Source organism: Ipomoea nil, unplaced genomic scaffold (genome assembly GCF_001879475.1).
Source record: "Ipomoea nil cultivar Tokyo-kokei standard unplaced genomic scaffold, Asagao_1.1 scaffold2565, whole genome shotgun sequence".
Taxonomy (NCBI): Eukaryota; Viridiplantae; Streptophyta; class Magnoliopsida; order Solanales; family Convolvulaceae; genus Ipomoea; species Ipomoea nil.
The window spans coordinates 331,697-343,345 of NW_017618993.1; the positions used below are offsets into that span (position 1 = coordinate 331,697).

General features: G+C 36.5%; 1 protein-coding gene and 1 long non-coding RNA gene across 2 annotated transcripts; both read left to right on the forward strand.

The window, feature by feature from the left end:
* The first annotated feature begins 3,797 nt into the window (after nucleotides 1-3,797).
* LOC109153955 (two-component response regulator ARR4-like) lies at nucleotides 3,798-4,325 on the forward strand. Its single transcript, XM_019301840.1, has 2 exons — nucleotides 3,798-4,082; nucleotides 4,182-4,325. Exons 1-2 carry the CDS (start codon nucleotides 3,923-3,925, stop codon nucleotides 4,307-4,309), a joined length of 288 nt encoding a protein of 95 aa, XP_019157385.1. The 5' UTR covers nucleotides 3,798-3,922; the 3' UTR covers nucleotides 4,310-4,325.
* A 5,837-nt stretch (nucleotides 4,326-10,162) lies between these two features.
* Nucleotides 10,163-11,404, forward strand: LOC109153953. Its single transcript, XR_002049638.1, has 3 exons — nucleotides 10,163-10,243; nucleotides 10,964-11,099; nucleotides 11,199-11,404. It is a non-coding gene; the product is annotated as an uncharacterized LOC109153953 (long non-coding RNA).
* Nucleotides 11,405-11,649: the final 245 nt, after the last annotated feature.

Genomic DNA, 11,649 nt, shown 5'->3' on the forward strand with positions numbered 1-11,649 from the left:
TGGAGAGGAAAGCAATTCCACAACAGCCCTGAACAGATTTTTAGCAGTGGATTACTTGGAGGTGTGATGATTTAAAATCGAGTGTGTCGATGATTTAAAATTGAGTGTGTCAATTTTATTGTAAGCCCAAGAAGCCGGAAACAGAGAAGGTTCGCGTAAGTCAGTGGAACATTTTAGAGAGAATGACGAACGCAACAGAGTAGACGGAAGCGCAATCGTCAAAAAAATATGGATTAGGGTTTGGTAATCAGCTTTTAATCTTTTATAATTGGGTTAATGGGCTCGGGTATTGGGCTGAAATGCAACGTAATTGGGTTATATGATAGATAATTAAATGTTTATTGGGCTTAGCATTGCAGGTTTTATTTTTTCTTTCATGAAATAAAAATATATCATATTTAGTTTAGATTTATATATGCTGTATGTATATTATTATTATAGTTAAGCAATGTTTAACAAAAGTTTTTTGTAGTTAGTTTCAATGTAGGATATTGATACTGTATTTTTTATTTATATATTGTCAAGTATATCTACTATAGGCTTTAATTGCAAATCATATTAATAAATGTTTTATATATAATAAAATTTAATTTCATTATTTTTATTGTATGTTGTTTGATTTCCTAATTTTTTAATTTTTTTTTTATAAAAATGTGTGTGTGTGTGTGTGTGTGTTTGTGTGTGTGTGTGTGTGTGTATATATATATATATATATATAATTATTTTAATGTAAAATTTTAAAATCTCATGTGGTATCTAACAACACATCTTTATAATAATATATGCTAATAGTATGTGATGTTCGATATAACAACCAATTTAGTATTGTTAAAGAAAAATATATTTCGGGAATGAATCTTTATTTCATAATTAATATTTTATTTTATTGTTTTTAAAATATTATCAACAATAAAGTTACTTAAATTTTATGCCGTGCATCGCACGGGGCAAAAACTAGTCTATAATAATGTCCACATAATAATATATTTATAACAGTTTCATATTAATCTATACTCAAATTTGTAATTTGAGGCCAGGCGTAAGCCTAAGTTTTTATCAAAAATATATTAATATAACCTATAAGCATTTTTCATAAAATACACCACAAGATCTTCTGGAGCTGGGAGTAGTACTTTTCTTCAAATGATTCACCATTTTTAGATATAATCAACCTACAAAGAATTAACAAGGTAAATAATCAATATTAAAAACAAATAATCACTGTCAGTTGGCAACAATACTATAAAACAAAAACAAAAAATCTGATATAAAAAAATTTGCCAACTTTCCTGTATATATGAAGCCACTATATATATATATATATATATATATATATAGTTACACACACGTTGAGGGAAGAGAAGAAAAGAAAAACAAGAAAAAAAAAACGATGAAAAGAGAAGATAAATGTACCTGGGAGCAGGGAGTTCGGCGTTGCCTAGAGGTCACCGTTACTTGGGGTCACTGGTCAGTGGAGGTCGCCGGACAATGGAGCTCCTCGCTTCTTTCTTCTCTCGCAGTCGCAGGCAACCAGTAGATTCTTTCTTCTCTCGCATACTGCAGTCGCTTCTTTCTTCTTTAGGGTAATGGGGTTGTCTTTTTCTATTGGGCTTGAAAAATTGCTTGGCCTAGCCTTTTCGCCTCAAAATTCCGCCTCAGACACGCCCTGGTGTGTCGGCAATCATTATTGTGTGGACCATGGTCCATACAAGTTGTGTGGACCATATTTTGTATACAATAAAATAATATATATTCAATACAAAAATAATGTACATTCAGTACAAAAATAATGTACATTATATTCAGGGGATGTACATTATTTTTGTACTGAGTGTACATTATATTGTATAATGTACATTCAGTACAAAAATAATGTACATTTAATATATTAAACATGTATTTTTTATTATGGTCCACATAACACTGTGTGGACCATGGTCCACACAATAATTTGCCATGTCTGAAGCGTACGCCTCACACGCTGAGGTGTACGCCTCTATTCATGCGGAAGAGGCATACGCCTCAATGCACATTGCCTCCTCCTCGTACTGAGGCGCGCCTTTTTAAACAATGTATCCAATTCATGTCCATGTTCCATGTTTTCACCGCGGACCAACCCATGAATACTGTAGAAACAGTAAACATCACATGAAACTTTCTTCACTGATTGCCACTTTTATTACTTCATTTTAATTCTCATTTATTCTTCACTGTGTTCCTTAAAAGATAACATTTAGAGAATGGTGTTTTAGTTACTTGATCAGGACAATGTACAGTTGTCTTGGTTTTTCTTCATCACACCAGATATGTGTATCTGAGTTAATTCTTGGGTATAAGTAACTAAGTAAGTGAATCTTTTTATTTTTTCTTTTTCAAGGGTATGATGGTTAAGATAAACTAAAAATGCAGGTATTATAGAGAAACCAATGGAAAGACATTGGGGATAAGACATGGGATTCAGTAGTATGTGATATTCAACTAAACATGCTCATCTTTAATATACTGGTGCTTATAATGAATGTGCCAGTTAAGTATTTGCCTAGCATCATAATTATTAATTTCACCATTTAGTTGGTATTGAAAGATTGAAAATTGAAATATTAATGGCATCATTCTTGTATACAGGGTTCAATATTGCAACTCTTTTTTTGCAGGGTAAAATGGTGTGTGAATGTTATCATTGCGTAAGTGAAGTGTTTTGTTGAAATTTCTTAATGAAAATCTTTTATTTGAAACCATTTATGCTAAATTCGAAATCTTTTATTTTTGGGAAGGCAGATATAAAGTTAGAAAATGTTTATGAACACACTAGAGTTGTAAAAGATTTTGTTCTTATGGAATTAAGTAATACTGGATTTGAGAACCTAATAGCATTTTGTAAAACTGACCATCGACTTCATAGACAACTACTTTGGTGTTTAACAAATACTACGTAGTTATGATTCTGAGAAGAAAGTTTTTCAGTTAGGATATAAGGGCGAAGTAGAACTCTACTTTGGTTTGTCTGACATATTATGCACCATTGGCTTGCTGATCAGGGGTAGACCACTGGTCGTAATAAAAGGAGATATTGTAGACACGATACGACACATATTTCCTGACTGTGAAGGCCTTAATGATAAAAATAAAGGATTAAGTTTGAAGGGTCCTAAAAATGTAGCAGTTGCCAAGAACAACCAAGGTTATTTATACTCATGAATTGCAATTAAGAGTCAAGGCAACACTTTTATATTTTTATTAGGAACTGTGATTTTTCCTGGTTCTTCACCAAATCATATGAACCCGATATGGGTGAATTTCATAGAGGACGATAATGAGATTGGAGACTATGCATGGGACCAAACGATATTTGGTGTGATGAAGAAAAACCAGGACAACTGTATATTGTCCTGATCAGGTAACTAAAATACCATTCTCTAAATGTTATATTTCAAGGAACACAGTGAAGAATAAATGAGAATTAAAATGAGGGAAAATCAACGATTTGGTCCCTCAATTGTTAGCGAAATATCAATGTAGTCCCTTAATCGTGTAATCATCGATTTAGTCCCTAGAAATAACTGTTTTTAGTTGATTTGGCCCCTCCAATCGTAGTCCGTTGAAAATCCGGCGATAGCTCTGATTTGGCATGGGTAATTTAGTCATTTCAGGGGTAATTTAATCCTCCTTCTCTAACAACCCCTCCTCCTCTTCTCGCCGCAACTCCACCATAGAAACCATGGGTGCCATTCTCGGAAAGCTTCTTCCAATCAAATACCCATCCCAGGAAGCCCGAGACTCATATAGGAAATCGCATAGCAAATCATATAGGAAATCACAGAGATTCAGTTTCGATTTTGTTCTTGCGATATATGAGCTTCAAATCACCATAATCTTTTGCTTCTTTCCCCGGCAAGCTTGCGGATTCAGCTGTGTGGGAGAGATGGCGAGGAACGGGGTGTTTTCACGGTGGCGGAGGGCTGAGGGGCTTGCCGGATTGTCGCTGCCCTCAGAATCTCACGACGTTCATGTCCTCGCCGTCGATGATAGCCTCGTCGACAAGAAAGTAATCGAGAAATTGCTCAAAATTACATCCTGCAAAGGTTTGCCGCGCTCCGGAATTTCGCCCTGAAAATTCGCAACTGCTCTGTTAGTTTCCATGTTCACTGAGATTGTAAGAAAAAAAAATTTGTTTGTTGCAGTGACAGCAGTGGATAGTGGGAGTAGAGCTCTGCAATTCTTAGGATTGGACAAGGAAGAGAGTTCTGTTGGGTTTGATGTAAGTGAATTCCATAAATTTGTTGATTTTTATTTTTTTTCTCTTTCATAATGTAGAATATTTATGGGTTTGGGTTCAGCAAAATTTGATTGATGATTGTTTTGTGGATGTGAATTTAGGGTTTAAAGGTGGATATGATAACCACAGATTATTGCATGCCTGGAATGACTGGCTATGAATTGCTCAAAGCGCTAGTTTCAGTTGCAACATATACAAGAAGGCACTAAAACCAGATCAGATTGATAGCGAAATTACAGAGTTTTCAGAACCCCTAGTTGAAAACGCTGCTAGAAGTGTGGTTAGTTCGGAGATTGTGGGAGAAGAGGGCGTGAGGGCGTGAGAGGTACTCCTTGGATGAGTCTCGGGCTTCCTGGGATGGGTATTTGATTGAAAGAAGCTTTCCAAGAATGGCACCCATGGTTTCTGTGGTGGAGTTGCAGCGATAAGATGAGGAGGGATTGTTAGAGAAGGAGGATTAAATTACTCCTGAAATGACTAAATTACCCATGCCAAATCGGAGCTATCGCCGGATTTTCAACGGGCTACGGCCGGAGGGGCCAAATCAACTAAAAACAGTTATTTCCAGGGACTAAATCAATGATTACGCGATTAAGGGACTACATTGATATTTCGCTAACAATTGAGGGACCAAATCGTTGATTTTCCCTTAAGGGTGTGTTTGGAAACCTGGAAAATGAGTTCTGGAAATCATTTTCCAAGTTTCCACTGTTTGGATGTGCCTGGAAAATCAAGTCAACGGAAATCATTTTCCGTTGACTTTGGAAAATAGGCTTGTTTTGGAGGAAAATGACTTCCCCTTTTTTTGGTGGGAAGTCATTTTCCAACTTTTACACCAACATCACACCACCACCAACATCATCAACACCATACCACCACCACCTCACTAACACCATACCACCACCACCATCACACCACCATCGCCGCCGCCACCACCACCACCATACCATCGCAACCACCGTCGCCGCCACCATACCACCGCAACCACCGTCGCCGCCGCCACCACCATACCACCGCAACCACCGCCACCACCACACCACCACCATCACACCACCGCCGCCACCACCACCATACCACTACAACCACCGTCGCCGCCACCGCCACCACCATACCACCGCCGCCGCCGCCACCACCATCACACCACCACCACCTCCACCAACCACCGTAACCACCGTCGCCACCATCACCACCACCATACCACCACCGCCGCCACCACCACCACCATCACACCCCCACCACCGCCGCCACCACCACCACCATACCACCGCAACCACCGTCGCCGCCACCACCACCACCACTACCACCACCGCCGCCGCCACCATACCACAACAACCACCGTCGCCGCCACCACCACCACCATACCACCGCCGCCGCCACCACCATACCACCGCAACCACCGCTACCACCACACCACCACCATCACACCACCGTCGCCGCCACCACCACCATACCATTGCAACCACCGTCGCCGCCACCACCACCATACCACTACCGCCGCCGCCACCACCATACCACCGCAACCACCACCACCATCACACCGCCGCCACCACAACCACCACCACCATACCACCGCAACCACCGTCGCCGCCACCACAACCACCACCATACCACCGCCACCACCGTCATACCACCACCAGTTATTATTATTATTATTATTATTATTATTATTATTATTATTATTATTATTATTATTATTATTATTATTATTATATAACAAATAACACCACTACCACTAGACCACCACCACCACCATAATATTTTTGATATACTATTAGTTATTTTTTTATTATATTTAAAATTATTATTATATATTATACATGTTGTAATATTCTAAATAAAATAATTAAAATGTTTAATTATACAATTCTACTCATTTTCCAGAAAATGAACCAAACACACAAAAACAGTTTTCCAGAATGCAACCAAACACTGGAAAGGAAAATGTTTTCCGGAAAATGACTCATTTTCCAGAAAACATTTTCCAGAAGTCATTTTCCTGCTTTCCAAACGGACCCTAAAATGAAGTAATAAAAGTGGCAATCAGTGAAGAAAGTTTCATGTGATGTTTATTGTTTCTGCAGTATTCATGGGTTGGTCCGCGGAGAGTGTTAGAAAATGGAGTGATTGATGATAGGGAAGTGAGGAAAGAAGATCTTCAGGCGTGTGTTCACTTTCCTATAAGCTTTAAATCTCCCTCATATAAAGCAACAAGGTTCAAGATTTAATCTTATGGGATACAAGAAGATGATGAAATTCTTAAATTGCTTTGTTTAAGAACTTCCTGTAGAATTGCAGTACTGTGAAAAATCTAGTTTTTGCATCTTCTTTTCAGACATTTCTCCACATATTTATAGATGTAAATATAGCAGTTTGGAAAAATTACATGGAAGTTACTGGAGTTCAAAAACTCAACTTCCATAAGACATATCTTATCTGATATATTGGGAAATATACAATTGAATATTATATATATTCATATGATATCGACCTTCGTAGGTTCATACACTGCATACAAAATAACAAAGTAAAATATTATATATATATATATATATATATATATATATATATATATATATATATATATATATTTATTTATTTATTTATTTATTTATTTATTAAATCATTGCATGTTAACATGCAAAATAAATAAATAACATATATAAATACTTACATGCATGCAGTAGACACAAACCAAAAAAGCTTATGTTTAATTTCATGTGGCCGAAAGAAGCAAACCATTTCATGCATCAACTCCTTTCAACGAATCCACCAATGCGTTAATATACTAATTGTACATCAATTCGTTAATGACGAATTGTACAGCAATTCGTTATTTACGAATTAGTACATCAATTCGTTATTGACAAATTGAACATCAATTCGTTAAGCATCGATTCGATATCATCGAATTGATTAAAACCATTGATTCGTTAAAAGTCAATAATTCATTAATACCAACGAATAATTAAAACCAACGAATCGCGCACATCAACTTGAGTACTATTCGGTTCCAATCGTACGCATTATTCATATTTCCCAACTTATTTTCTACCAAACTAAAACAATATTTATAACTCCACAACTCCAAATATTATTTAAACTTTTCATGGTAGTCCATCTAAAACATTAATCTCCATTACTATATAAATTTCCAACATTCCTCCTCCATTTATATAGTAAAAATTAACACTGTACCAATATATAGATCCAAAACTCATGCATAAATGAAAGTGTCTTAAAGATTGAACTTTCACATAGTATTATATGCGTTACATTAATTCGGATTGCAGTGATTGACGAACCTTGAATCACGCAGTCTCTTTGAAGAAACGTAGATATAATACACACAAGCTTTACAGTTACTACAATTCAAAATAACTTGACACTATTAAAGGCCCTGTGTCTGTATCCATTCATAAGCATATCCAAGAAAACCCAAACTTGTTGAAGCGGCCACACTTCATGCTCACATAGGTTGATCTTTTATTTCATGCCCTGCACCAAGAATTTTTTCAAAAGATCAATTAAGAGTAAAACTCATCCCTACTACAATGCAGACCAAGTACTTACCTTAGGGATATCTTTTTAATATAGTACTTGCAGCCAATAAATGAAGTAATTATCTACATTGAACTCAAGGCCTAACGTAATAACTTAGGCGTGAGTTGAGCTTTCCTTCATCTCTTGCCTATCAACGGGTTTCAAACATATCCCTTCCGATGTCTTAAAAACCATGTCCCTTGCCAAGGCTTTTGTAAACGGATCCGCTAGATTGAACCGGGACCGTACAAAGTCTAGTGCTACAACACCATTATTTAAGAGCTCTTTCACATAGCTATGTCGCAAACCTATGTGTCTTGACTTGTCATTATAACACTGTTATATGCTTTGGCCAGTGTAGTAGCGCTGTCACAATGTACTAAAACATGTGACATCGGTTTTGGCCAAACTGGAATTTCAAGAATTAAATTCCTTAGCCAATCAGCTTCTTTGCATGCTACTGCCAATGCAATAAATTCAGATGCCATAGTTGAGTCTGAAATATAACTTTGCTTTTTAGAAGCCCAGGAGATAGCACCTCCTCCAAGCATAAATACCCATTCACTAGTTGAGGAATAATCTTCCTAATTTGATATCCAACTGGCATCAGAATATCCTTCAAGGATGGAAATATCTTTTGAATATTTTAAACCATAATTAATAGTTTTATTCAGATATTTTAAAATTCTTTTTAAAGCCATCCAATGTATTGCACTAGGATTGTGACACCCCGTATTTTCATAAAATAAATTATAGTCCCGATAGTAAATATTTTTCTTAATATATATATATATATATATATATATATATATATATATATATATATATATATATATATATATATATATATATATATATATATATATATATATATATATATATATATATATATATATATATAGCTAATTAATTTAAATGGGCTCGGGTCTACCTATTATTGTGAATCGGCATTTTTGTGCCCAAATGCCTTAAGCCCAAAAATATATTTATTATTTATATGTTATGTATGCTTTGAACCCAAACTAGTCAAGCCCATATGTTGTATAATGTATGTGTTATTATTATTATGGGAACCCAAAGTGTTTAAACCCAACCCAAGTCTAGCCTAAGCCCAACCTAAATAATAGAAACCCTATCCTAGTTAGATAAATAATATGTGTGTATACGTATGTTTTATATTTTGTTCCCCGAGCTGATCAACCAAACCCTTCTCCTATTTCATCTCTTCGGCCAAGCTTCCCTTCCGCTCATCGTAGCTCTCTCGACCAACGGCAGGGCAGCACGTCTCCGGCAAACTAGCGGCTACGTCAAAGCTTCGTGACCTCTGTTTTTCCGGCAGTTTCTCCGACATGGCAGCAACAACTTGGGGAGTGGCGTTCGACCATCGACAGTAGTTAGTTAGGAAGAGGGCGGTGGTTCCACCTTGTCGACGCCATCAAGGCAAGGCAAAGCAACGATCATTCTTCCTCTTTCCTGGAGCGGCGACAGTCCGAGAGGAGCTCCGGCGAAGTGGCAAAGGTAGCAGATTTTCCAGCGGAAGTGACGGAACAGGGCAGGTCCATGGCGATGGCAGCTTGGGTGAAGCTACGGCGAGCATCTCCTTCCCCGACGGTGACGACGTGACGGTGAGGCTCCGGCGATGTGTGGCTGTGGTGCACCATTGATATGGCGACGGGTGGTGGAACTGCCCGTGGCACCACCCGCGGCCTTGTGGCAGAGAAGATCGAATAAGAAGATGGAGAAGATTGTGAGCTTTGCCTATCCTTGTTACTTAGTAGATGTTAAATAGGTTGTTGTTAAGTAATGTTACCAAAGTGGTGCTTAGTGTAGTAGTAAGGTAGTGGGTAAGTTAAAGTTTGGGAGAGGGTTTGAATCCCTTATTAGCTTAAGTTTTAATTATTAGCTTTTAATTATCCTCCAAATTTTCTCCATGTTGACCAAAGAGACTGACCAGTTGTCTAAGCTAGGGGTGTTAATGAACAGAGCTTTTAGCAAACTACTCGTGTTCATGTTCGGTAAGCGTTCATTTATGTTCGTTTGTTAAGATAAACCAACCATTAACAAACAAAATTAAGAGCCCAGTTAATAACGAACAAAGCTTGAACATTTGTATGCTCGTTTGCTAAGAGATCGTGAACAATCTCGTTTGTGTTCATTTAATAATGTTCGTGAATAAACTCATTTGTGTTCGTTTAATAATGTTCGTGAACAAGCTCGTTTAGTGTTCGTTTAATAATGTTCGCGAACATGTTCACAAACATATATATACATAGACATGGGTAATTAGGTAATTTAACACAAGTCACTTTCATTTAGGGTTTTCCCCTTTTCTCCTTCAAATTTTTCCCACCCGCAGTCCGCAACTCCGCACTTTCTCGCTCATCCACTGGTCGCTGCTGCCATTGTTCTTCACCAAATCACCAGATGGTAAGTTGTTTCCTAAACTCACTATTTGCAAGTCGCACTTCAAGTCTTTAATACCCCATCCTTTCACAGTTCCAATAAACTCACCATTAACACTCAGAAGTAGACATAGACATGCCTCCCTCACACCTCCACCACTACTCCGCAATGACGAGCGTAGTAGCCAACGCACCTCTCTCTCACTCTCTCTCTCTCTCTCTCTCTCTAATATTTTTTTTTTAAAGATTTCTGTCTATTTTTATTTTGGATATTCTTTTTCTTTTTCTTGATTAGTGTTTAATCATAGTATTATATATGTTTTATTTTGGATATTCTTTTTCTTTTCTTGATTAGTGCTTAATCCTACTATTATAAAATCCTTTAAAAATTGTATATGATAGTCAAATAGATGCATTTGTATATGAATATTGTTTATATGATATATATATATATATATATATATATATATATATATGCATTGAAACACATATGGTCTGCTGTTCAATCCATCCATACAGATCTCCTTGCTTGCTTGCTATTTCAATCTTCTGCGAAGCCTTAGAAACAAATACGGTATTTTTAGTATTTTTATACAGATTAATATTATTGAGTTTAGATTCACTTTAGAACTAGTATGCCACTTTGACATTGTATTTGTGTGAAAGTCAATGAACTTGAAGTTTAGAGTATTATCCAAAATGGCATGTAAAATCTTATCAATTCCGATCACAATGGTTGCTTCAGAGTCAACATTTAGTGCTGGTAGTAGAGTTATTGATACATATCGGGCATCTTTGGGGACCTATACTATTCAAATGCTACTTTGTGGATCAGAAGCGACTAGTTGCGTAACTTATATGATATAAAAAGAAAACCAAAAGTAAGTATTCTCAACTCTTTTATTTAGTATATTCCATTTATGTAATTATCTTCAATACTTTGCATATATAATAATAACAATATATATCATTTAATGTAGTTTACTGAAGATGTGAAGACGATATCACTTGAATGAACTTGGAGTTAAGGTATTATTGTATTAAGCTTTTGGGATGATGGAATGAACTTGTAGTTAAGGTATTAAGCTTTTGTGATGATGGATGCAGAATGTAAATATCTCATGCTTTATGTTTTTACGCTTTGGCTTGTAATGTGAACAGACAAATTATGTGTTTGTGTATTTTTATTTTATTTGAGACTTGAATTTTTATTTTGATATTAGTGCTACGAGTTGACTTATTTAGTTATTTGTATTAGTTTTGTAATTGTGTTGTTTATTTGATTATTGTTCGTGAACATAGATTATTTCTTGTTCACAAACGAATTGTGATCATGAACATGTGCAGGTGTTTGGTTATTAATGGTTCACGAACGTGTTCAGGAATGTAAACCAACATGTTCGTGAACGTGGTTGTTAACGAACATGTTTG